Genomic DNA, 26,270 nt, shown 5'->3' with positions numbered 1-26,270 from the left:
TTCACGGTTGTCTGTGCACAGTCATATGATAAGCAGTGATAAAGAAAAAAAATTGTAAAGAGCCAGGGAGGAGTAAGGAAGCAACGAGAAAGAGACGTGTTCTCTTGCACATGGGATGGGCTCCTAAGACTCCAGTTTCCTAGAAACAAAGCCCGCAGATCAATTTTAAATCTTGAGCCCCAGCAATGTGAAAAGGGCCAGGCTGAGAAACCCAAATGCTGTTCAGTGTTATCAGGCACTTGAGGAGATAAGAGCTAAGCTCTATTCTAGTCCCTACCAGGAGACACCGGCTGTCCTCAATTTTCTCATCCACAAACTTCGGATGAAAATGCTATCCTCCCTCCCCAAATCTGAAAGTGGTTCATCACTATGACTTGTGTGTGTGTCACATGTTTCATTTTGCTGAAGTATATAAAATGAGTATCCAACCCAACGAGGTAGGCAGAGCCAATATGACTCTTTGCATTTTACAGTTGCGGGAACTACGTTCAGAAAAGTTACATTTCTTCCCTGAGGTCACACCGCTCATTCCTGTGGAGCCGAATTAATAAAGAATAAACAAACACATTGTGAATGCAGCCTTTTGTGAATGTATACTGGCCCACAAATGCTTGAAAGCAGGCAGCAAATACAAACTTAGCAAGCCATAGTGATTTCCTACGCAACTCGTTCTAATTAGAACAACCCCTCTATCCAAGTCATGCCTCTCAGATGGAAAGCAATCCGTAATCCCTAGAGACCCTGCAACACACAGAATCTAACCAGGCACTCTCACAACATAAATCCTAGACCACATAATCTACAATTTATTTTTTACAATATAATGATAATGATAATGATAATAATAATAATAATAATAATAATAGGGTTCCTGGATGGCTCAGTCAATGAGACATTCGACCCTTGATCTTAGCTCAGGCCTTGATCTCAGGGTCATGGTCAAGCCTCGCGTTGGGCTCCATGCTGGGCATTAAGACCTACTTAAAAGAAAAATAATAATAATAATAACAACAACAGCTAACATTTTGTGTGCGCTTATCATGTGATAAGTGCTTTTCTAAACACTTGCTACACGTTATATTGTTTATTCCAAATAACACGATTAGACAGATATTATTGATCTTGTCTTATAGATGATGAAATGAAGTCTCAGAGAGGTTAGACAACTTGTCAGAAGGATGCACAGGGGCACCTGTGCGACCGACTCCGGCTCAGGTCATGATATTGCGGCTCATGGGTTCAAGCCCGGTATTGGGCTCCATGCTGACAACTCAGAGTCTGGAGCCTGCTTCAGATTCTGTGTCTCCCTCTCTCTCTCCTCCCACTGCCTTCCACCTCGCGCGCTCTGTCTCTCAAAATTAAACTAAAAAAAAAAAAGGAACGCAGAGCTGGTTCAGTGGTACAACCAGGATTGGGACCTGTCCCTCTAGTGCAAAGCCTTTGCATTTAGCCATGATGCCACCTGCTTCAAAATGCAGTCACTGTACTCTATCTTTTTCACCTTTTCTTACAAGTTAAATATATACACATACAGTTGACCCTTTAACAAGCTGGGTTTCAACTGTGCAGGTCCACTAATAGGCAGGTTTTTTCAATAAATACAGTACAGTACTATAAATGTATTTTCTCCTCCCGATGATTTTCTTAATAACATTTTCTTTTCTCTAGTTTTCCTTGTAAGAATACAGTATATCGTATCTATATATTCAACATAGCAAATAATGTGTTAATCTATTGTTTAAGTTACTGGTAAAGCATCTGGTCAAACACAGGCTATTAGCAGTTAAGTTTTGGGGGAGTCAGGTTATACTCAGATTTTCAACTGCACAGGGTCAGTGTCCCTAACCCCCTCATTGTGCAAGGGTCACCTGTAATAACAGGGGAAACTATATGTGCAAATGAGGCGGTATATGGGAACTGCCTGTACTTTCTGCTAAATTTTTGGTAAACCCAAAACTGCTCCAAAAAAAGCAAAGTTTAGGGGCACCTGGCTGGCTCAGTTGGTTAAGTATCCAACTTCATCTCAGGTCATAATCTCCCAGTTCGTGGGTTTGAGCCCAGTGTCAGGCTCTGCACTGACAGTTCAGAGCCTGGAGCCTGCTTCGGATTCTTTGTCTCTCTTTCTCTCTCCCCCTCTGCTGCTTGTGCTCGCTCTCTTGCTCTCTCTCTCTCCCTCTCTCTCTCTCTCTCAAAAATAAACTTTTAAAGAAAAGCAAAGTTTATTGATTTTTTTAAATAATGCTGAAATGAAGGTAAAAGATATAAATTCTCCCTATTATGTCAGCACCCTCCCTTGCCTTTTCCTTTTTAAAAATAACATACAGATATGTGTGTGAGCGTGTGTGTGTGTGTGTGTATGATTTTTAAATATTACCACACTCTCTGTCATGGAAGGAAGGAGAACACTCCAGAACAAATGTCTATAGAACACCTACTGTTTAGTTAAATACTATTATAATTTAATGTTAAAATTTACTTAAACAATCGAACATCTATCATGTACAAGGCAATATGTCAAGTGTTAGCACAAACTGGCCCAAGTGTTTACTCTCTGGGACCTTTTCTACCTCTGTAAGAGAACAGACAGAGAATACCCCAACATGAACACTAGACATCAATAATTGTAAGTAGAGAGTGCAAACAGTAAAAGCTACCAGGATTCCAAGGGCCAAAAGAGCTATAGCCCGGAGAGTTCTAGGAAGGAGGCCCAAGGAGGAGGGAGACTAGGAGAGGTGGTTAGAGTATTCCAGGAATATGGACATGCGGGGATCAGAGTACCAAGAAATACTGGACAGGATGAGAAAAACAAGCCACCGTGCAGGAGGCTCCCAGCATGCAGGATGCGGGATCCCCTTAGCAGAAAATGGGGGAGGGGATGGACACAAGCCACATAGGACCCTGAATGTCTGCTGGAGCGATGAAGCTAGATTCTATTCTATAAGTAACTAGGAGTGGGGGTAGGGGGACAACTGGTTCTGAGCACCCCAAAAGGGTATTTAGTGCCATTGCACAACTCTTATATAAATCCCCTGGATTCCGGAGAACAAGGCTAATAAAGATATGAAAACGAGCCCTAAAGCTATCATCATGAATTCGTACTCAGGCACCTAAAACTTAAGTGAGCTATTCTTTTCTAAAATGAAAAAAATATTTTTATTTTTTTTAAATTGTTTTTTTCAACGTTTATTTATTTTTGGGACAGAGAGAGACAGAGCATGAACGGGGGAGGGGCAGAGAGAGAGGGAGACACAGAATCGGAAACAGGCTCCAGGCTCTGAGCTGTCAGCACAGAGCCCGACGCGGGGCTCGAACTCACGGACCGCGAGATCGTGACCTGGCTGAAGTCGGACGCTTAACCGACTGCGCCACCCAGGCGCCCCTAAAATGAAAAAAAAAATATTTTTAAAACAGCTAGGTGGTCATGGCCAGTGACTTGCACTTTCTGTGAATAGAGCTCTCATACTCAGTACCAGGAAAGTGAGAAGCTGTGGGGTCCTGAGGCACAGAACAGGCCAGTGGTGTGGACTGAACTTCAAACTTTCAGGCAGGAGGCTGCCTCCATGATTCCAGGGGTTCTTGAAAGGGGTCATTCATCAGAAAAAACATGTTCCCTACTTCTGGCTAATGCTGGAATTGTGTTAACAAGGGGCTAAGCCTTCCATTTTAAAGTGACCGCAAATCTCCCTCTTCTGCCTTCAGTGGGACAAAGAGATGATGAACATATCCTTTTCCTGGGCATGTTTTGTTACTGGGGTCGGGGGACACAGGTCCAGCTTTAGCAAATAAAAAGGCAGGATGCCCAGTTAAACCTGAATTCCGCACAAGAGATACTTTGGTAGTGTATGTCCCATGAAATGTTTAGGACATACTTATAGCAGAAAAGTATTTGTTGTTTATCTGAAGTTCAAATTGAACTGGGCATCATGTATTTCATTTCATCTCGCAACTCTGGGCTCTGGGCACCTAACAGAAATAGGACAGATTCCTGGAAGAGCAAAGGATACAGACAAAGGAGACTGGGTGCCAAAAACAAACTTTTCAAATCAATTTCAATATATGAAGGTCTACAAAAGCATACCACTGCTCATCAATAGGACTCAGAGTTAATGCTGACAGGCCCAAGAACCTTCACCTACCTGTCCCTCATTCAATCCTGCCCACAGCCCTACAACCCAAGAAGGGTGACTATTGCTAACCCTCTTCATAAACAAGGAAACAAAAGTTTGAGGAGGTCAAGTGAATTTTCACAAAGTCACGAAGCTATAAAACAGAAGACCCAGACCCCTGCTCTTGGGTGAATTCCAAAGAAGGTTTTAAAGGAAGAAAAGGATTCATGTGGTTGAAGGCAAGAAGAAAAGATAGTTTGCAAGAACTGATCCTTCATGGTCATATGAGCTCTCTGCTACCTTTAGTCTCATTACTTCAGTATCAATTATCTAAAATGAAATCTGAGCTTAAAAACCAAGGGTCCTAACAGAAAATTAACGAAGGAATTATGATTCCTTACAAGCCTCCCATAATCTTTTCAAAAGGCTGGCTACCCTTCAACTCATGTTTACCTTAGCAATTCTGATGTCCTGGTCAAAAGCAAAGTCCTGGTCTCTCAGTGCGGTACCTTTGTGCACTACTGACATTCAGGCCAGAACAAGGCAACCCGTGTGCATTCCGTTAGAGGCTGGGCTTACTGAAGAGACACATGGTAGGAAAACGCAGTCAGGTGCTTTGGCCCAGAGAAATGGGATGTACACCTGGGCCACAGCAAACAGACGGTAAGAAATCCTCAAGCCTCAGTCACCCCATTAGGCTTATGAGTTAATGCAGGTGATGTTCAGGTTAAAATGCAACACTGAATCTACTTTTTAAAAATTCCAGGGGTGCCTGGGTGGTTCTGTTGGTTAAGCATCTGACCTCGGCTCAGGTCGTGATCTCACAGTTCGTGAGTTCGAACCCTGCCTGCTTCGGATTCTGTGTCTCCCTCTCTCTCTGCCCCTCCCCCACTCACACTCTGTCTCTCTGTCTTAAAAATAAACATTTTTATAATTTTTTAAAAAATTCCAGAGGGCGCAATGCATCAGGTAGGTCAGGACCAAAGCCAGCCCCAAGACAGGTAATCCATGTTCCCTGAACCTCCCACCCCAGGGGCTGCCTAAGAAGCACCAAGTTCTAGTTCTGCACACCTGGAATCTGGCAAATGCTGAATTCCTGTTGCCAGCTTATCTCAGAGAGGGAGGGAAGTAGGGAATGGAACAAAACTCCTCATTTGGCCATTACTGAATGAAATCTTCAGACAAAAGCACAGTTTCACCTGTATCAAATAAAAAGTATTAAATGCAGACAATTACCAATAATTAATTACCATTTATTGAGAACTTGCTGGAAGCTGGGCACTTTTTCATGTTTCATCTGTCATTATAATAACTCTACAAGGTAGCTATGATTCCCATTTTACAGATGAGGGGACTGGTAGATAGGTTAAATAATTTTCCTAGTATCATGCAGCCACAATTGAGAAAACTAGAATCCAACCCAGGACTGACTCCAAAGCCCACGTGACTGTTCAAGATCCATGAATTTAGATTAAGTCACCACTCAATGACATGAAGGATGTCATCCTACAAAGCTCTTCTTCATCTCTATTGGGCCTATTAAGAAATAAACAAAGAAAATCAGCTGGAAATATAGCGTGGGAGATTGGGGTTAACCCTTAGGATAGATTCCCTTGATAATCAAGAGTTCAATATATCATCGTAGTGATGCTGTTCAACACCTTGCTCTGAGCAAAATCCCTAGAACGTAAAAAGTGTTTATTATTTATTTGTTGAATGGCTGGCCAGCTAGCTGGATAAACAGATGAATGCATGAATATCCATTCTGTCCACTGTTCCCTTTCTTTGGATAGCTTATCATTTTGGTTTTTGTGTATGCTTTGTTAATGAAGCAATTATTTTTGGATTGCATCCCTCCTTTGACTTCACTGGTTTCCTAACTGCCCTCATCACCCAAAATGCTAAAAAACTGCTTGCCCAACATTTTGTATGCTCTTCCTCCCATTTAGAGGGGCTCCCTTCCCGACCCAGATTCCATTTTTGGCAAGGCCTGGCTCAAAATCTTATGAAGAAGCCTTTGCCAACTAGTAGAACCCACATTAATCTCCTCTCCTGTGATGTCCCACAGGGTCTTCAACTTCACTGTTTCATAAAAGGGTGTTAATCCCGAATCCCCAAAGGGCCCACTTGAGGAAGGTCCATTTCTTCTTTTATCTAATTATAATGTTTTGCAAAGTATGTCCACAAAACACTAGTTCTATGATGCTAATAGTTTTTTTACAAATAAGGGCATTCTATGATGGATAAGTTTGAGATATATGTAGCTACACACAGAGGGATACAAGTCCCTTTCCTACAGGCCATCTTGGCGCCTTAAATATACTAATGCGCATTTGACTCTGCAAAATTTCCCAACCTCTTTGATCAGAGCAATCTGAAATTATTAGAAGGCTCCTACTCATTGAAAGATACCCTGGCAAACACTGGTCGATTACACGTCCCATCCTCGGTGGCTGACTGATGATTCTCTCAGCCGCCCAAAATGGTTTAATCATCCATTCCAAAAGGTAGGGAGATGGAGTCATAAGCCCTGCATTCCAGAAATTCTGCTTGCTTGTTTGCTTTTGGAATATCTTTGGAGTGGCTCAGTCATATAGATGGAGGGCTCCATTTAAAAAATAAATATATTTTTGTGGGCCTTGAACAGTATGTAAAGAAGCAAGCTATCAAAAATGACTTTGTGATTTTGATCACAGTAATAAAGATAAGGAGGGAAAAAAAGCAGAGGCTGGCAGTTTTTCAGAGATATAAGACTTAGCTTCATGGAGAACAATAAAGATAAAATATCATCAAGTGCTAGGCTGAGCAAAGTCAAGGCCCAAAATGCAGACAGCCAAGTATGGATCACTGTTAACAGGGGCCTTACCCAAGGGTATCTAGATCTATACTAACGCCTGCCTTCACAGGTGTGGAATCTAAGGTCAAACCCCATTGACTAATAGAAATCACCTGACTCCTAGTCAATAAATTTCTCAGGGAGTTGGGGGGAAGTATTAGTGAACCCAGCCCTGAGGAGGTGAAGCCTAGGGTGTCCCCAGGCTCAGAAAACCCTGGGATGGGCTCTCCTTCTTAATTATAATTTTATTCACCAAAAGATCTGTGTTACTCATAGATTAATATTGTGTCTCCTACCAGACTACATGCTCCATGAGAACAGCTCCTGGCATGGCACCTGGCATATAAAGTATTCAGTAAATATTTGCTAAATGGATGAAAGGATGGCTGGAGCAATGAATGAACATACCACTTTGTCCACTGGTTAGAATCTTTTGTGGGTTCCGCCATCTTTCTTTCCAGCACTGTAGTGGATGGTGAACTTGTAAAGTTTCTTTTTTTTTTTTTAATGTTTATTTATTTTTGAGACAGAGAGACAGCATGAATGGGGGAGGGTCAGAGAGAGACGGAGACACAGAATCTGAAACAGGCTCCAGGCTCTGAGCTGTCAGCACAGAGCCCGATGCGGGGCTCGAACTCACGGACCGTGAGATCATGACCTGAGCCGAAGTCGGACGCTTAACCGACTGAGCCACCCAGGCACCCCATGGATGGTGAACTTCTAAGAAGAGCAGAATCTAAGTTAGTCTGATGAAAGAGTGCTGCCGGATGAGTGACTGGCTATCTGTACTCCCTGAGTGGCTCATACTCTGCTTGGTGAACCACTGGGAGGAAGACACTTCTACTCACAAGATGCTTGTATTTGGCTAGGGTAAGACTACTGGCATCAAGAGATAGTACAGTCTGAAAAAAAAATCTACTCAAGAAGGACATAAGCAAAATCAAAGTCTATGTTTTTCCTCGATAATCAATTACTGATCTGCCCACCATGATTTTCCTAAACCCTTCTTGAACCTGATTGTATCTTTAATCTGATCTACCCCTTGAAGTCATTAGCTCAACGAGTTTATGCCTTGCTGGCAAATAAAGGTGACTTTTTCACTGGCTTAAAAAACTACCTCTCTGAGACTTCAAGGTGAAGTAGAGGGGACCGGGAGGGGTAGGGCAGGAGAGGTTCTCATTTCTGTGCTTGGATTCGTTAACAGATTGTGCTTTCCCCCTTCCTCCCAGGCATGATATCATGGGGCTCAATCATATTCCCTCTGGAGTCTCCATTCTGTTTAGTGGCCAGTAAGCTGCAGTGACAACAGTACGTTCCTGTCCCCTCTGCAATCCCAGCACAGTACAGACTTTTGGCCACTTCACATGGTTTCTGCCAGAGAACTGGATTTCAAACAGGTGCAGCCCTGCTGATTAGCATTATAATAGATTGTAATTACTTACCCAGCCCATATATACCCAGAGGAACTTGGAGAGAAATATAATGTTTTGCCAAGTGTAGCTTTTATTTATGTAAAATACTGCAGGCCTGCTCTGGAGTTCTTTTAGTCTAAGTGAAATCCTGGAAGCTTTGTCTGCATATGCTTCAATGAGTTCCGGCACTGGAGTTCAGGCACTGGAATTTAAAATTTCATTTCTTGTTGTTGTCAATTACAAAAGGTTTTGTATCTAAGGCCCTTAGGAGAATTTAAACTTGATTTTAAACTTGGCAAAGGGAGGACAAGTGGGCCTTTTTCTTCTCCCCTTCCCACAGCACCTTGCACAGGCCCTGACACCCAGAGTGTTTATAACTCCTCTCAAAGGGGTCCCTGGGTGGCTCAGTCAGGTGAGCCTCCGACTCTTGATTTTGGCTCAGGCCATGATCTCATGATCATGGGACGGAGCCCCACACCAGGCTCTGCACTGAGCCTGCTGCCTGCTTGAGATTCTCTCCCTCCCCCCTCCCTCTGTCCCTCTACTTTCCACTTGTGTGGAAATAATATGGCTTTCTTCCATAAGAACAGCTTCAAGGATCCCACAGATTTTTTATGAGATATCCTTTCCTTCTGTCCTCTCCTCACTTCTTTCAACTGAACACAAAGACTGTTTAAAGGAATTCCTTCAACCGTTTACCACACTGGTCTTCCCAACTAGATTTCACCCTCCTTGATATCATAGACAACTTTTGTCTTACCAAGTCCCCGACTTGCTAAGGGAATACACACTTGTTTAATTAAATTCATTCACTCATTCAACAGGGGACCAGGAACTGTCTGGGATACCAAGGGTAGAGCAGTGAACAAACACCAGTGCATTTATAGAACTTCTGTTCTGGTGTTAGAGACAGACAATTAAGAAAAACATATAAGATAGAGATAAGACCCAAAGAGTAAAACTAAAGCAAGAAAGGAGTATGTAAAACATCAAGGAGAAGAGTGAAATTTTAAATAGGGTTACCAGAAAAGGCCTTACTGAGAATGTGATATTTGAGTAAAGGCTTGATCCATGAGGATATCTGGGAAAGGAACATTCCAGAAAGATGGAACAGCCAGTGCAAAGACTGAGGTAGGAACATGGTGAATATGTTTAAGGGGGTCGAGTGGGTCAACATGGCTGGGAAAAGAATGATGGAAAAAAGTAGCAAGCAATATAGGGTCAGAGAGGTCATAACGGGAGGCTGACTGTGTTGGCCTTGTAGGTTATAAGGACGTGGGTTTCTACCAAGAGGTCTGTGAACTGAGCGGCATGAGCTGGTGAAGTTGTGTCAGAGGGGAAACAGTTAGGATGCTGTAGAAATAATCCAGGTATGAGATGATAAGGTCTAGCGCCAGAGTGATGTCAGCAGAGGTAAACAAAGATGACCATATTTGGGATATATTTTGAAGGCAGAGAAAACAAATGCTGCTGTGCGCCTGGATATGGGGGCATCAGAATGCCAGGCATCAAGCAAGAACGCCTTCTCACGGATTCTGGCCCAGGCAACTGAAAGGATGCAATTGCCATTTCTTGAGATGGGGAAGCCTGTAAGAGGCTTAGATTGGGGAGGGGGGAATCAGATATACAGTTTTTGACATAATAGAGTTTGAGATGCCCTTGCACAATCAAATGATAATGACCAGAAGGCAATCACATATATGAGTTCTGAAGCTATAGTTACATGGGCTGGAATTAGGAATTTGGAGTCAACAGCATTGAGAATGTATGTAAATCCATGAAACTAGATGAAATTGATACAGTAAAACCAAAACAGCAGCTCCCAAATATCCTTATTTTCAATTGGTCAGATGCTTCAATAAGTAATTAACCTTTGACTACAGTGGCCACACAATTCCTAGACTTTTCAAAACAATCTCATTTCAAGTGATTCTAATATTTTCAAAAAGGCAATTGTTAAGCGTAATTAAATTAACTTTATTTTTAGACTATGTGAGACTTTTCATATAAATACATTCACAAATCAAAGAGGGAAATATCACTGGACCATATGTTCTGATTTAAGATTCTAAAACTATGAATATACACATATAACTCTTCAACTATTAATAAAATTGTTAGAATGTACTGTAGCCTGGCCCTTTGCTAAGAACTTCACATAGATTCTCTTATTTCTCATAAAAACCCCCAAGAGGTTGTCAAATTTCATAAGAACTATTATAGTCCCATTTTACAGATGAAGAAACAGACATAAAGAGCCTAAGTCACATGCCTCAAGAATGACAAATGCAACCTGGGGCACCTGGGTGGCTCAGTTGGTTAAGTGTCAGGTCAGGTCATGATCTCATGGCTCGTGGGTTCGAGCCCCTCATCGGGCTCTGTGCTGACAACTCAGAGCCTGGAGCCTGCTTCAGATTCTGTGTCTCCCTTTCTCTCTCTCTGCTTCTACCCCCCCCCCCCCGCCCCCCGCCCCCGAGCACGCACGCGCGCACACACACTCTCTCTCTCTCTACCAAAAATAAATAAATAAACATTAAAAAAAAAAAAAAAAAAGAATGGTAGATGTATCCTGTAGGTAGAATCCACAGATCCAAGGGAGAGGGGCCCACTGAAGAGTTAGGGAACTGAGGGTCTCAAATATTCACTAACTCAGCTGCTGGTCAAAGACAATACAGAGGAGAAATAGGGCTGACAGACAAGGTCTGACTGCCCAGAAGACCCTTTAACTGCAGGGCCCCCATGCCAAGTGGCTTTTTGCGATAGCACTGGGGCAAGAACTAACCCTTAGGGCAGTGGTTAAATAACCAATTATGTACCATAGGGAGCAGTATTTAATAAGATGTTAAGTATTATAGGAGTTAGTAGGGAGTCGAGTACGGAGAAATCCTGGAACCTAAGCTGTTGTTGGACAAATTCAAGTTGTACGCTGCATAGGTGGAAAGGGGCTTTGACCACGCCCAGTCCTTCCACACCCCCTTCTAGAACCTTCCCACCTCACTCTATCTAAATGATAATAATAGCTTTCAGGGATCTTCTAAGATTTCCCCACAAAAGTCCTGAAGGTAGAGAGATGCCTTCAGGCAGTGTATATCGAGGGGTACTCAAGCCACCCTCCCTGTGAGACAGAACAGGGCCAGTTTAACCACCAAGCCAGTCCTCAGGCTCTGCCCAGAGCATCAGCATCTGAACTAACAGGGGGTTGGCCTGGGCCTCTGTTGTTGTAACAGTCTCCCCATGGGATTCTGGGGTCAACACAAAGTAACAGTTCCTGAGCCTGACCCCTTCAGAAAGAGTGTCGGCCTATCTCACAGGGTCAGCAGGGTGGAATAATTTTGAGAAACCTTGTTAATGAGCTATTTGGGAAATATGAAACAAACACTAGTGTCCCATTCCTTGCCAGACGAGGCTATCCAACTGAAAAGAAACATTTTGGAGATGAAAAACCGGCTTATTTAGGTCCTGTATAATAATCAACTCTATAAAGAACCCTTTCTGGGACCAATCCCATGGTAGGCTTAGGGGACATAATACTAACTGTAGTCGCTAAACGTTCATGAGCTCTTGCTGAGGGCAGGCCTCGGTCTATCACTTTCCATGTATTAACTCCTTTCATCCCTTCAACAAATGCATTTTGTTAGAAGTAGAGACTTTTACTGTCATCCGCTTTTTACAGAGGAAGAAACAGGAACACAGGTTAAATATCTCACTAAAGGTCACAAAAGCTATTGGTGGTAGAGGCAGGATTCAAACCCAAGCAGCCTCCCTCCAGAGCTCTGCCCTTAAGCACTGGGCTGTACCACCTCTCAGAAAATGACTGTCACTATCACTGCATTAGGAGTGCCTCTTCTACACCGGGGAGGAAGCCAGGGAGTGACACAAACCAAAGATGTCTTCAGAGGCAGGGGTGGTGGAACAGGGAAGGGCCGAGCTCAGAGTACACACTAAGTGAGGTGACCACAGAGCAAACTCCAGACTGCGAACAGGAGCAGTCAGCTGTCACGTGCTCGCTCCTTCCACCCTCTGCCATCCACCATGCTCCCACCATCTGTCCTCAATGCAAAGCAGCTCCATCCAGCATTCGCCGGGCCCCTGCTTCTAAGGAATCCCCATCCTTCTTGTTTCCACAACTATGCTTATAAATCTTGCTTGAGGAATCACAAAGGTCTACTATAAAATTTCAGGACATCAGGACATTTCTGTGTACAAAGTCTCGATACAAGAATTATCTGGAACCCTCCCTCCCCTGCTGTTTTATTCTCCCCCAATGTTTCTCAAAGCATGCTTTGGTCAAATTCTCTTGGACCACTTGTTACAAATGAGGATTCCCAGCACTTGTCCTAAACTACCGAATGAAAAGCTCTGAAGGTACAGATACAGGCAGACCTATATTTTTAACACCCTCCCCTAGTGATTCTAATGCACACTCGAGTCACAGAAGCATTAATATCTCGTTCCTGGAAAACAAGCGACAGCAACAGTGTTTAATGGGTTTCTGCTTTCAGTACAAGTGAGATCTTCCCATCTCTCTGTAATGAGCTTTCTCTAAAACAACTCCCTTTGTCATCACAACTGATGCATCTCTCATTATCTGGAGAATAATTATCTCAGCCTGGCTTTCAAACATTCTAGAATCCACCTCAGTTTTCTAAACTTTCTCCTACTCCAGTGTATCCAAATTGTGGCTCCCCGTATAGCTAACGATGTGAAGAGGTACCTGACATGAACTTCCTTCCTTTTTATTTTAGAAGCCATGTGTTTATGTTCATGTGAATGAAGAAAAATTGCAACCGCAATATTCCAACCTGTGATACTGGGGCTAAAGTGAGAAATAAGGGAATCAGTGTTTAAAGGTTTTAAATAAAAAATAGCACAGGTGGTATGAAGAGAAAAGTCTTAAATGGGGGAGGAGATTTTATCCTGCCTGACCCTTGCTGACAGGCACCCTCAGTTTGGGCCATGCCTGACTGTTCCCCAACCTTGACCACAGGTGTTCTCAACCTTTATTCCAGCAGTGTCTGTGCCCATGGAATGATGTCTCCTATTGTGAATACCTCTTTAAATGCTACCCACCACCTCATGCCCAATTCATGCCTCCTTCTGACCTTTTTGTAACTCAAGTTTTGGTGTTTTTTTGTTTGCTTTTTTTTTATCTGTCCAATACCTGTTGTACCTAATTCATATTTGCTACCAGACAAAAGAGATACGATATTGAAAGCACTTTAAATTATTGTGTACCATGAAAACATCAGGGACACGGCACAAGAATCTGCAGGGAGAATACACTGCAAGGACCAGGGGGCTCAGTTCTCCCCAGACAAGCCATGGGCAATAGATGTAGTGGGCCCTGTGCTTGTCATGTGACCTTGGGTACCCACTGGGCTTCTCTGAGACTCAATGTCCTTGTCTCTAAAACCTGCATCTGCACTAGCTGATCTGGTCCAGGGCCAAGTCCAACATGAATTTGCGAACCTTAGAGAATAATAACCAGACAAGGCTAGTGCTCACTGGATGCTTCATGGCAAATGCTCCAACGTGGGGACGGTGCCCTGATGAGCCTAGGGCTGGGGCAGGCTCCGGCAAAGCATTACCAGAGACACTCGGGCACCTCTCCCTCCAATGAGATGTGTTCTGTGGCTAAAGCAGCCCCACTGTTCATCCCGCCTGCTCTCTGCCTCACTCTCCACCTCCCTCATCGGCATAGACAGCAAAGACCCTATGGATGGCTTCGCTGCCATACTCATGTTTTTCCCATCCTCTTCCTGTTCTAAGACAACAAATTCAAAACCACAAGTTCTTAGTGTGAAGGTCTGGTCCTGAAATTAGCTATCCCTGCAGCTCCCCCTCAGACATGCACTACTTTCCTGAGTCAAAGAGCCCACGTGTGGAAAGGAAATGGGGAGTGGGTGGGAAGTCTGATGGTGGGAGGCAGGCAGAAGGAAGGGGCATTGCTGAAACGGCACAGAATGGGATGGCAATGTGTTCTTTGGGACTCCACAAAGGTCTGCCTGCTTCCCAAAGTGTAAGCCGCAAATCTCCCAGGGTGGTACTTGGTATGGTTTGTTGGAGCTTCCCTGTAAGCCCCGTAACCATGGTTTCGGGCAGACTACATCACAGCGTGAGCATAATGAGAAGAGGCTTTTTTCCTATTTTCCTCTAAAAACTCCATCTCCTTTTTAAAAATATGTAAGGTGATATGCCAAGGTGGTCTGTATGTAACCTCTGACCCTAGGAAAATCACCAAGTGGTCTGCTTTTGATAATTAGAAGGGGATTCCTCTATATTTCTCCATGAGGATCCAGATATTTCTTTTGGTATAGACCAAAGAACCCTGAAAACATATGCACCCAGAGCCACACCTGCTCTCGGTGGAAACATGTAGCATATTGGAAAACACCAAAACCCATTTCCTAATTTAATACCTTCCTTCCAAAAAGGGCAAAGGCAAGGTTTGTTTCCCTGCTTCTGTGGGGGCCACGGTTGAATGCATTTGGCTTATAGTACCTGGACAGGGGAGGCCTATTTCCAAGTCCCTAATATTCTGACAATGTAATCAATCAACTCAATGTCAGACTTAGAAACAGTATCACACTGCACAGTTACCTTGAAAAATCAAAACAGGGAAATAATATAACTTTAAGTGGGATTCAAAGCACTGACTTCCAATTTCTCACAAGCAGAATCATTTTAAAACTACAACACTCATTCTGGATGAATGGGCGATGCACTGGGCAAAACAAGCTGGTCTTACGTTGCTGGGACCCTGGAGGAGACATCCTAGAGGAGAACACATTTTTCTCCCTGTATGTCAGAAGATGAGCTAACCACCATGCAACAGAACAGAAACAAGCTAGCTTCCTCCCGGAGGGAAAAATAAAGCAGCTCCTCACTGGGCTACACAGGACAAAGCCAGGACGTGCGAGAAGCCTTCAGTCTAAGGCTCCACGTGCCTCTCCAGGGACGGAGGAACCCACCCACACACAATCACACACAGCCAGCCCACCACGCGCCTGGAAGGCACCGGGTTCTCTGCCAACCTTCAGCACCAGCGGCTGGGGGCTCCCCCAGCTTGCGAGCGCCCTGTAGCACCCGTTGTCTGGAGGGGACAGAGGGCCTGACCCTCTTGCCAAGTCTTCTCTTCCTTGCCCCAGCACCTACTTCTCCCCACCTACGAAATGAAGTATGCTTCCCCAAGGCAACTGAAACACATACACATACACACACACCCCAGATGGCAATAATTCTCGGCGCCCCATGACCAACGCCAAGGCCGCGAGTGCTTCCCCGGGACCCCACAGCTGGGCTCCTGGACCCGGAGGCGCCCGACTCACCCAGTCCTCGAAGTGCCGGCTCCCGTTCTGCAGCAGCTCCTCAAACTGGATGGTGCAGTTGGCCACGAAGTCGTCGTAGCCGATGGGGGCATCGTGGAAGACGGCCAGCTCGATCTTGCGCCCATTGCACACATCGGTGACGAACTCGTCGTGCCAGGCCGGGCTATTGGTCTTCTGCTTGGTGGCCGTTTGGCCGATGCGCGAGTCGTCCACGTTGAGGGCGATGTAGGGGTCGAGAAGGAAAGTCTGCGGCCGGGGTCCCACCGCATGGCGCAGCGACCAGGCTGTGGGCTTCAAGCTCACTGCCTCGCAGATTTTGATCTTAAGAAGGCCATTGAACACTACCATGGTCGGGGCGGGGAGTGGGGGCCGGGTCACTCCGTCCGCCCCGAGGGCAGGAATGAAGAACCGACGCCCCGGCGCTCTGAGCCACGGGGACTCCTGGGTCCCCTCTCACCCCACCCCACACTCTCCCTACACCTTGTAGCGTTGCGCCCTAGCGCGGGCGATTCTCGGCGAGTGCATGTATTTCCTCGCCGGGCTCCTAACGGAAAACAGGGAGGGGGGGAGAGCTGGGGAACGTTCGCGTTTGGAGCAAGTCTCTCCCCCCCTACCACCAGCAGCACCCCCAGAAGAGGAGACGAGCTGTCGGCTTCGCTGCAAGCCGCGGGGGCTGTGTCGCCGCCTCGCTGGCTCTCCGGGTCCGGGCTGCGGGGACGCGGGCGCCGCGCCCGGCGCTTACCTACCTTTCCGAAACATAATCCCCGGGAAATTTCGACTCCGGGAGGGGGAGGGGGAGGTGGGACGGGGCGGGGACAAGAACCGGGGGCGCAGATTTCAACCCGGATCCTCTTCGCACACCCAGCGCCTGCCTCTGACCGCGCGGGGCGGGGGATGGATCGAGGGATGTTCAGTCTATCCGGAGGGATGCATGTCGAGAGGAAATGGTCCTCCTCGGAGCCAAATTTTTAAAAATCCACAAGCCGCACAGCCCGCCTGGCCGCCTCCTCTTGGGCGAAGCCGCGCGGCGCGGCAGTCGGCGATCGGGAGGCGCCAGGAGCCCGGAATCTCACATCCGCGCGGGCTGGGGAGTCGGGGTGGCCGCCGCTCGGGCTCGGGGCGCAGGCCGGCACCGGGCGGTGCGCAGCGCGGCGGCGGCGGGGCCGGGACTGCGACTCGGCGCGGCCCCACCTCCCGGGCGCCGGCGCCCGCCGGCCGCGCTCCCCGCGTCCCCGCTCTCGGTTGCCGCTCGCTCACCGCCCGCCCGCTCTCCCCCTCGGTCTCTTCTCCCTCCGTCGGTGTGCGAGCGAGTCTCCCTCCCTCTAATGCAGGAAATGCGCAAAAGACGTCAGTGTGTGTGTGTGTGTGTGTGTGTGTGTGTGTGTGTATGTGTGTGTGTATGTGTGTGTGTGTGTGTATGTGTGTGCACGCGCGCGCGCGCTCCTGTGTTTGGGGAAATAGAAAGTTTTGCCTGTTGGGGGAGCAATACGGGAAAAGTGAGCTGAGGAGAGGAACGACGCAGAGAGGGCGAGCCTGCCGGGTCGCGGCGGCGGGCGGGGGAGCCGAGCAGGGGACCCGCGCGGGACCCCGGGGAGTGGCGGCGTTGCGGACGGCGGTGCGGACGCCTCGGGCCGTGGACACCTCGTCTCTGGTCTCCACCGGGAGATCAGAGGACCGCGCGTTTCCCCGGGGCTCCACGGCCAACACGGTCTCGTAGAGCCGGGGGGTGGGAGAGTGGTGGGGGTCGCACTGCGGGAGGAGAGTCGGGACCCTCCCCCAGTCCCACCCCACTCGGGCCGAGGCGGGCGAGAGCAGCGGGCGGAGTATTGGCCCGTCTGTCTGTCATTCTGTCCGGAGAGTCCCTGCTCCACCGCGGTGGGGGAGGGGAGAAGGGAGGGGCGTGCAAAGCTTGGTGCGAGTTTTTTAAACATTCATTCTCTCTTCCCTTGCTTTGGGGGCATTTCCCCCCTTTGGGATCTCTCCTGGACTTTTCGGGCCGCGAGAACTTGTTGACAACTGAAAGCTCAGTAGAGACCCGGCTCTATTTGTGTTTGTTTATTTTTTACAAAGTGACTTCATATTTACTCCGGGCCTTGTCTGTGCCCTTTTGGGGGACATGGCTCTGATCAGCGCGCTGACAGCGGCCGTCGAGCTGCGGCAAAACGGGGCGCGCCCTCCGGGGGGCGAGTGCCTGTGTCCGCGCTAATTTCCTCCGTAACCTTTAAACTCTCGCTGGAAGCCGCGGCGGCGGCTGATCACGTGAGGCGAGCCTTGGGCTGCTAGGGAAGAATTTCCTCCGCGGGGAGCCGGGGACCGGGTAGGCGGCCCGGCTAGGGACGGCCCCGCGCCGGGGGACGCGAACCTGGGGGGGCGGGGCGAGAGCGCAGAGGCCCTGGGCGCGGCCCCGGCTGCTACAGCCCAAGGACTAGGCTGGGAAGAGGTCATCTCTGCTACCTGGGAGCAGGAGGTTGTGCACACGGAAAGAGAACCTCGGCGCTCCCCCCCCACCCGGTGCCGATCCAAGTCAGGGACTTTGTAGGCATCGCGATAAACTGAGTTTTTATCTCGCGGATTTGGTTAGTGTAGACCAAAATTTTAAACCCACCCCTCGATTGCATTTTCTCAGGAGAAAAAGGTTATCATGGTCTGTAGCTTAAAGGCTTAAAAAGGATTAAAGGTGAGGAAGGAGGCAGTCCCCTGAAACAACTGGATACCAAGGGCAGCAACACAGGACGCAAGAATTATCAGAAAGTCCCAAGGTGATCTCCTAAGGCCTGAAATCGCTGCTCTGCCTGATCTTACAATTTCTCCCAGCACGCCCTGATGAATAGAGCAGCTGGGTAGAGAGTGCTAAAATGCAGTCTTAGGGACTATTGAGATCTTGTGCATGTAAAAAGTCAAGATATAAAAGTTATGCCTTACATGGCCACTCCCACCAGCTGGAGGTGTATTTTAAAATCTGTCAGTTGGACAAAGCATGAGTGGGATGTCTCATTGCTGTTTAACTTTTATATGTCTTTGTTCATCAGAACTTTTTCCTCCTTGCTCTTTCCTTCCACCATGTTATTGTTATTAAACTTGTTTCCCCCTTCACGGGGCATGTGATTGAAGGCAATGGCAAACAGGGCTCCATCATTGGACAATGCATCTGGGAAGCAGAACCAGCACTAGAGCTGAGATACTTGACAGGCAAAATTTAAGGGGTACCAATAATAATCAGCTAAGTAATCAGTAATATTTGAATGCAATATTTTTGAAAATCAAAATTAATGTAAAAATGAATGGGCATAATATCCAACTTTTAAGTAAATTTAAATGTTGCATTAAAATATTACTTATGTTACTGAGTTTATCAACACCCTTGAACTTCTGTACCTGAGGTGAGTGCTCCATTTGCCTCGCCCTCCCCCCATCACTCTTGGGAAGTCTAGAAAGGCAAGGATTTCATGAGTTTAGGGATCCATGAGGGTTTCATACCTTCTCTGTACTTTCTCTGGGTGAGATTACCATGCAAACAGAAAAGTACGCAGGATTGAAAAACATTGGCCAAAATACCTCCTTTTCAATGGGTTAAATAGGAAATAAGTTTAGAATTAAGGGCATGATGAACTTGAACTTTTTGCATGATATCCTATTCCACCCGTCCCCAGACAAGACCTCCCAAGTATATATAAATAAATGGGGTCTGTTGACATCTCAGTGACTAGGCGTTCTTAAAAGCCAGTAACCTACACACTTCCAACACCAAAATTCCTTGTGACCTGGGTACAGTTGCAGAAGAACAGCATCTGTTTGTTACACCATGTAAATAATCAGGCTGCAGTTCTCAAATGCGACCAATACCAGTGTGACCTCACCTTCCTTTTTTGTGGGTTTTAACCCTTTACTTAAGTTTTTATTTAAATTCCAATTAGTTAACACAGAGCATAATATTAGTTTCAGGTGTACAACATAGTGATTCAACACTTCCATACAACACCAGGTGCTCATCACAACAAGTGCACGCCTCTTAATTACAACTCTTTCTGTCTGGGGTGGAGTCACTCAAAGACTTGGCCAAATACACTGCCTGTTTTGTATTGAATGAATACTTAAATGGAAAGCGAATGCCAGTATTCTACATTCAAATATCGCTAATTTCCTTCTCTTTTTACATCCTTATTTCTAAATAAACCTCTCACTTTCTTAACTTTCGAACCCGGCGGCATACAAATCTGTATTCTCCGGGATCACCACTGCGATGCCGGATGTGAGGTTGCTTAGGGAAATTTACCTTAAATTTACCTGAAAGGGACTGCTGGGGAGAGAGTGGGGTATCCAAAATAACCCTTTGCTCCAGATTCCTGTGAAAAGAAAAACAAGTCCTTGCAGGTGGGAAACTTGAGAATGTAAAATTTCAATCAATAACTATTACCTACTTTCACCTTCTCTTGGCCCCTATGTAGTCCTGAAAGATAGGACAGAGATGGCATTGGTGCTAAATTAGATGCCCTGTCCATTCCAACTATGGCCTAGTTATTTTGTGACCTTTGGGAGAGGGAAAGGAAGAAAAATGATTTCAGAACTTAACAAAGATGATCAAGACGGTACCCCCTCCTTCAAAAATTAAGCTCACGGGAAAAGGACCGATTGAGCAAGAGTCCCCAGGGCCACATGATAAATGCTGCAATAAGATTAGGGGTGCTCCCAGAGGCAGGTTCACCCCTTGCCTGGGAAGGCATCAACCAGCAGGTCTAGACATTCCAGTAGGCAAAGAGAAGCAGGAAGGGCACTGGAGGCATTGGGAACAGAGTGTGCAGAGCATGAGTAGTAAGAGTATGGCTGTGTGGGATGAGGAAGCAACCAGGCAGTATGGCAGGCAGTAAGAGGAGGAAAGGTAGGTTGGTTGGGATAATTAAGACTCTGTTGAGCCTGTAAACAAGTTTGAAGTTTTTCCTTGAGAGACACTGGTCATTCTAAAGTGGGGAACAGCATAACCAGAGTTAATGCCTTAAAAAAAAAAAAGCCATTTTGTAGGGATGGATATTTTCCTCTTCAGCAATCTCCCCTCCGCCCTAGAAGACTCTCCCCACAACAGGATGTTAGAGAGATGGAAGATCCATGTCTGAAGATGGTTTACTCTAATCAAAAAGAAACACTCTGTGGCTATTGTTTAGATTGGCTAAAAGAAGCAGAGAGGGGGTGCCAGAACCTTAGCCTAGCATATCAATATTCATGTCCTTGTTGCTGTGCAAGTTGCCATTTATAGAATGTTAATGGCTTCTGCAAAGGTCTGCCTGGTCAGGGACTGTCATACATTCCACACATGCTCTGTGGAGCAGAATTCAACCACCTGGGCCACAGGATGGGACACGTAGTAGCATAATGACAGGAGAAGCCTTCCAGAGCTCTGTTGGCCTGGCCTGGCCCAGCCCCACCTGAGTTCCAGCCCAGCTTCTAACCCCACCCCAGGTCCTGCCTCTTGTTGCTGGCTTATGCCTGGCCTGCTGCATCTTCTAATTTTGGCCCTGTCTCTGCTCTGAACTCTGTTGCAGTGACCCAGAGAGCAAGCTTCACTCACACCCTGCAAAGAGATGGAGGGGTCAGAGGTAACCCCATAGAGCTTAAAGGTAGATACTGGCATGCTGCCCCTCCTTCCTCAGTGCCTTTGACCCTGAGTCCCACTCTCTCAGGCAGCATATGGAAAGTGACATCACACACCACATCTCTAGCTGTGATTTTGGGTTGCATCTTGGGACTCGTAAGCATATAAATCAATCCATGGGTCTTGCCAAGCACCTGCTATGTTCACAGTCCTGGGGCAGGTGCTCTAGAGAGGTCAAATGGATATATGGACAATCCCTACTCCAGTGGGAGAGATCGGAAGAGTGATTCAGTCATTCATGCCACAGTTGGTATTGACTACCATGTCATTTGGAGCCCTGGGGAAGCACAGATGATGACACACAATGACCCTTTATTAGTCAGAATGGGCCATGGCATGCTGCTGTAATAAACAGTCCCCAAATCCCGAGGTCTTATTTTTTTTTAATTTATTTTTTTTTCAACGTTTATTTATTTTTGGGACAGAGAGAGACAGAGCATGAACGGGGGAGGGGCAGAGAGAGAGGGAGACACAGAATCGGAAACAGGCTCCAGGCTCTGAGCCATCAGCCCAGAGCCTGATGCGGGGCTCGAACTCACGGACCGCGAGATCGTGACCTGGCTGAAGTCGGACGCTTAACTGACTGCGCCACCCAGGCACCCCCCGAGGTCTTAAAATAACAGGCTTCTCCTCACACTGCCTAAGACAGACCATAGTGGGTTGACTGGGAGCTCTGCTCTGCCTCGGCATCATTCTCACTCCTGTACCCAGACCACCAGAAAAGTCACTACCTGGAACTTAGCTGGTCATAGGTAGCAAGCAACTACCCAGGCAACTGAACAGTCCACTGGATGTGCTAAATGTCACTCTGCTCACTAGTTATTAGCTAGAACCAGTCAGGTGGCCTCTTTCCCTGAAACTCTAGGGGGCTGAGAAGTTGTCCCACATGCAGGGGTGAAGAGTCTGGACTATTTGGTGAATAACACTGAAGAATACCATAGACCCTGTCCTCAAATACCTAGTGCAGAAAGATCACTCCAGGCAGCCCACACTAACTGACAGATAAGTGGTGCAGTCAGAAAGTGCTGTAGAAATTCAGAGGTGACAACAATCACAATCAGATCCTCCATGGCCCTGGGCCACCACATGCAGAAAAGACTTCCGATGCCATGGGGAATGCAGCCTGTATCAGAACTAGCAGCCACCTAAGCTCCCTTCCTGCAGTATTTTTTTTTTAACATTTATTTGAGCAGGGGAGGGGCAGAGAAAGAGGGAGACACAGAATCAGAAGCAGGCTCCAGGCTTCGAGCTGTCGGCACAGAGCCCAACACGGGGCCTGAACTCACGAACCATGAGATCATGACCTGAGCTGAAGTCTAACCAGCTGAGTCACCCAGGTGCCCCATTGCCTCAGTATGTTTAACCTCACAGGAACTGTAGGTCCTTCAAGTGACTTCAGAACCAAGTCAGTACGAAGAATGCATCTGGACGTGACAGAACGAAGACCTGTTTGTTGCATGCTCCAGGATTTGAGAGATCACCTGGTCTATATTCTTCCTTCTTATTAAATTCCTCTATTAAATGAGGAAACAGAGACCTAGAGAAGTTAACTGACTTGCCACAGGGGAATTTTTAATGATAATCAAAAAAAAAAAAGCACTAATTAGAGGTCTAAGATCAACTCTTACACTACAATTCCTGGTTGGAGTTTACTGTTTTTCCTAAACTGTCATGCTGGAGCCAATGTCATGCCATTTAGTGATAAGAACTCCAATTACGTTTTAATGCCTTGGGAACAAAATTTCTGTAAATCCAAGGTCCAGGTTTGTTTTAATTTATTGGTTCCAAACTTAACTGGCCTTAGCACAAAACAATATTATAGGTTTGTGGGGCACCTGGGTGGCTGAGTTGGTTAAGCGTCCGGCTTCAGCTCAGGTCATGATCTCGTGCTCTGTGAGTTTGAGCCCCACATGGACCTCTGAGCTGCCAGCTCGGAGCCTGGAGCCTGCTTCGGATTCTGTGTCTCCCTCTCTGCCCCTCCCCTGCTTGCACTCTGTCTCTCTCTCTCAAAAATAAATAAACACTTAAAAAATTTAAAAAAAACAATATTATACAGGACATCTGGGTGGCTCAGTGGGTTAAACACCCAACTTTGGCCCAGGTCATGATCCCGTGCTTCATGGGTTCGAGCCCCGCATCGGGCTCTGTGCTGACAGCTCAGAGCCTGGAGCCTGTTTCAGATTCCGTGTCTCCCTCTCTCTCTGCCCCTCCCCTGCTTGTGCTCTGTCTCCCAAAAATAAATAAATAAATATTTTAAAAACCCAATATTATAGATTTGTTGTAATAATTCTCTGGGAGGACTATGACATTCATAGAATTCTTCCTTAGGCTGTTTTGGTGATACGTGTAAACAAAGTCCTTAAAACAAAAGGACTTTATTGTTCCTCTACATCTCTATTTTTGCATATTACCTCCTAAGACCAATTAGATGTATCTTTGGCGTATGGTTTTATGACACCTGTACCGAGTATAACAGCTGTTTCTGCAGGCTCCCGTGGCTATTTCAACAATTAGCAGAAGGACTAACTGTTCGGATTAGGTTATATATCTGTAACCCATTCTGGACACTTTGCCAGTCCATTTCTACTTCTAATTTACCTTTCAAGATTTAGGAGCTCGGTCTCCCGGGCAGGGAATGTTGCCTTTCGGCACTGATAACACTCGTTTAGGAATAACAGATGTACAACCAGAACTAGCTAAGCTCACAGGTTCTGTTGCAACCAAGCTGTGATGCGGGGTGGCAAATCCTTTCCTCTCTTAAGAGCCAACCCCTCCCTGTCCCAGTCCTTATTCCCCTAGCTGAGGCTACAGACTCTCCTGCCTGACCCCTCCCACCACTTCCCCTCACTTCTCCTCATAGCCCTGACCTCTGCCTGAACTCCAGTTTTCTATTTGGCACCTGTCTTAATTCAGCCACTTCTCCGGAAAGTCTGTAAGTTTGGAGATGAAGTATGACTCATCTCGATACTTACTCTCCAGGATCTTGGACGTAGTAGGTACAACTTTGCGCTCTCTAAATACTTGTCACAAAGATGACACTTTGAAATAAGAAGGGCGTCACAAATCTTGTTAGCTTCTTTCCTGCTTGCACAGATGAGCGCCTTGGCGAGCGCTGGCTCGCGCCGCTCCACCGCAGCTGGGGATGAAGAGACGAAATCACTGAGCAAATGGACAGCTTCGCATGGCCGCCACCTCCAGGCCCTGGACCTCGCGGCCAGCTCCGCGGGCCGATGGCGCCCTCTGGCGGACGCGAGCGCGCCCAGCCGGGCTCCCAAAACGGAATTACTTGACAAGGCGAAGGGATGGGTTAGGGGTAGACCACGCGTCTTGGGACTATTAGTTTTATCCACATCCCCATCATGAGCAGGGGACAAACACAGTCACCGAGCAACTGTCTTATGAAAAAACTATGCTGAGTCTTTACAAAAAAAAAAAAAAAAACAAAAGTTTCTTAAACAAATAAGCTTCCGAAAATGAAGAGTTCTGTTCCAATCTCAGCATCAGAACAATAGGCCATCCATTTGCCAGTGAAATCCATGCTGGGTTCAGGAAGAACAAGGAAGGAGAAGCGGTCCAGGTTTTAGAGAAGCTAAAACTTGAAAGTAAAGGAATGTTACCTCGGGACAGGCCCCAGGGACCCACCTTGCCTCTTTCCAGATGTCAGACTGCAGGCCAGTTCCTAAAGCTGAGGTGAGGGCTGTGAGAGATGGCTGAGGAGCCCTACTGGAGCAGTCACCCCCAGACTGGGGGATACTGGGAGTGGTAGAGAATTGAGGCCCTTCCAAGTTTGCTCTTCTCGTTCCAGCAGAAAACTTGGTTTCCTTTTCTGACAAAACACCGAAGCCATCAGCCGGGGGCTCACTTGACTTTCTGCCACCTAACTCCACAAACACATAGGAAAAAAGAAAGGATGCGTGTTGTCTGTCTATCCCATGAGGTGTCATGGAAGCGGGTCCCCCCAGCCCAGGCCCCTGCCTGTGTCCTGGACCCATTACCCAGCCCTACTTCTCAGGAACTCTGCTGCTGGCCATCCCCCCCGGCCCCCACTCCACCAATCTCTCCCTCAACCTCCCCCTCTCTGCCATTCTTGCCCATCAGTCAGTCTCATCCATCCTAAAAGACATCTCACACCCTTCCTCACCTCACATTTCTCTCCAGCCACCTCTCAAACCTTTCCTCCTCCCTAAACCCCTTAAGAGTTGCGTATTCTCATTTTCTCTTTCTTACTCTCTATTCTAAGCCCAAGCCCACGCACTGAGGCTCACTGAGACACCTCTCGTTGAGGGTACCAATCATTTCCACCTATGAGGCCCAGTTTTGGAGTCTTCACCATACTTAACTACTCTTTTGGCCCCACCTGACCATGACATGCTCCCCTCCCTTGGTTTACATGACATCTGAGCTGTCTGAATTTTTCTTCCTGCCCCTTTGACTTCTCCTTTTCAGTTTCTTCCAGTCTCTTTGTCCTTTGCCCACCTCTTAAAGGCATGATTGTTTTATAGTTATACTTCAGAATGCTACAGCAAAAATGTAAAAGCTGACTCAATGAAATTGTGACCCTAGGTGCTATAAACTTTGAAGGAAAGAAAGATCACTGCGGCCTGGAGTAGTAAGGGAAGCCCCCACAGAAGGAGAGAGATGGAAATTGGAAATGGAAGGGGAGTAGAATATTATAGGCAGAGAAAAAAGAGTAAGGGTGTTCCTGGGGGAAGGACTGCCCACTAAGTTCACAGACATAAGGTTTAATCCAGTGACTGTTAAACATCTCTTTGCTAGGCATGGCATAAAATAGAGAAGAAAGGCATGAGTCCCTAGTCTAAATTTTAGTTAACATTCCATTAAATAGCAACATAAGGTAGCATTTGGTAGAGGTACGGGGGGTGGAAAGAAGGAAGAGATCAGCATGAGCTTCCTGGAGTTGGCAGGACTTACAGGCTATTCTGC

General features: G+C 46.7%; 1 protein-coding gene across 2 annotated transcripts in view; it reads right to left on the bottom strand.

Moving 5' to 3' along the window:
* Positions 1-17,056, bottom strand: part of PRKCE (protein kinase C epsilon) — a 500,740-nt gene extending 483,684 nt beyond the window's left edge. The window contains exon 1 of one of the 2 annotated variants that reach the window (XM_045445929.1): positions 15,683-17,056. In XM_045445929.1, coding sequence (XP_045301885.1) covers positions 15,683-16,030 — 348 coding nt within the window. In that variant the 5' untranslated portion in view covers positions 16,031-17,056. The remainder of the gene's footprint in view (positions 1-15,682) is intronic. The other variant, XM_045445928.1, reaches the window with a different exon arrangement.
* Between the last annotated feature and the right edge of the window lie 9,214 nt (positions 17,057-26,270).

This window comes from Leopardus geoffroyi, chromosome A3 (genome assembly GCF_018350155.1).
Source record: "Leopardus geoffroyi isolate Oge1 chromosome A3, O.geoffroyi_Oge1_pat1.0, whole genome shotgun sequence".
NCBI lineage: Eukaryota > Metazoa > Chordata > Mammalia > Carnivora > Felidae > Leopardus > Leopardus geoffroyi.
Note: the sequence above shows the minus strand (reverse complement) of the source record. Positions and strands in the feature narration are given on the sequence as shown.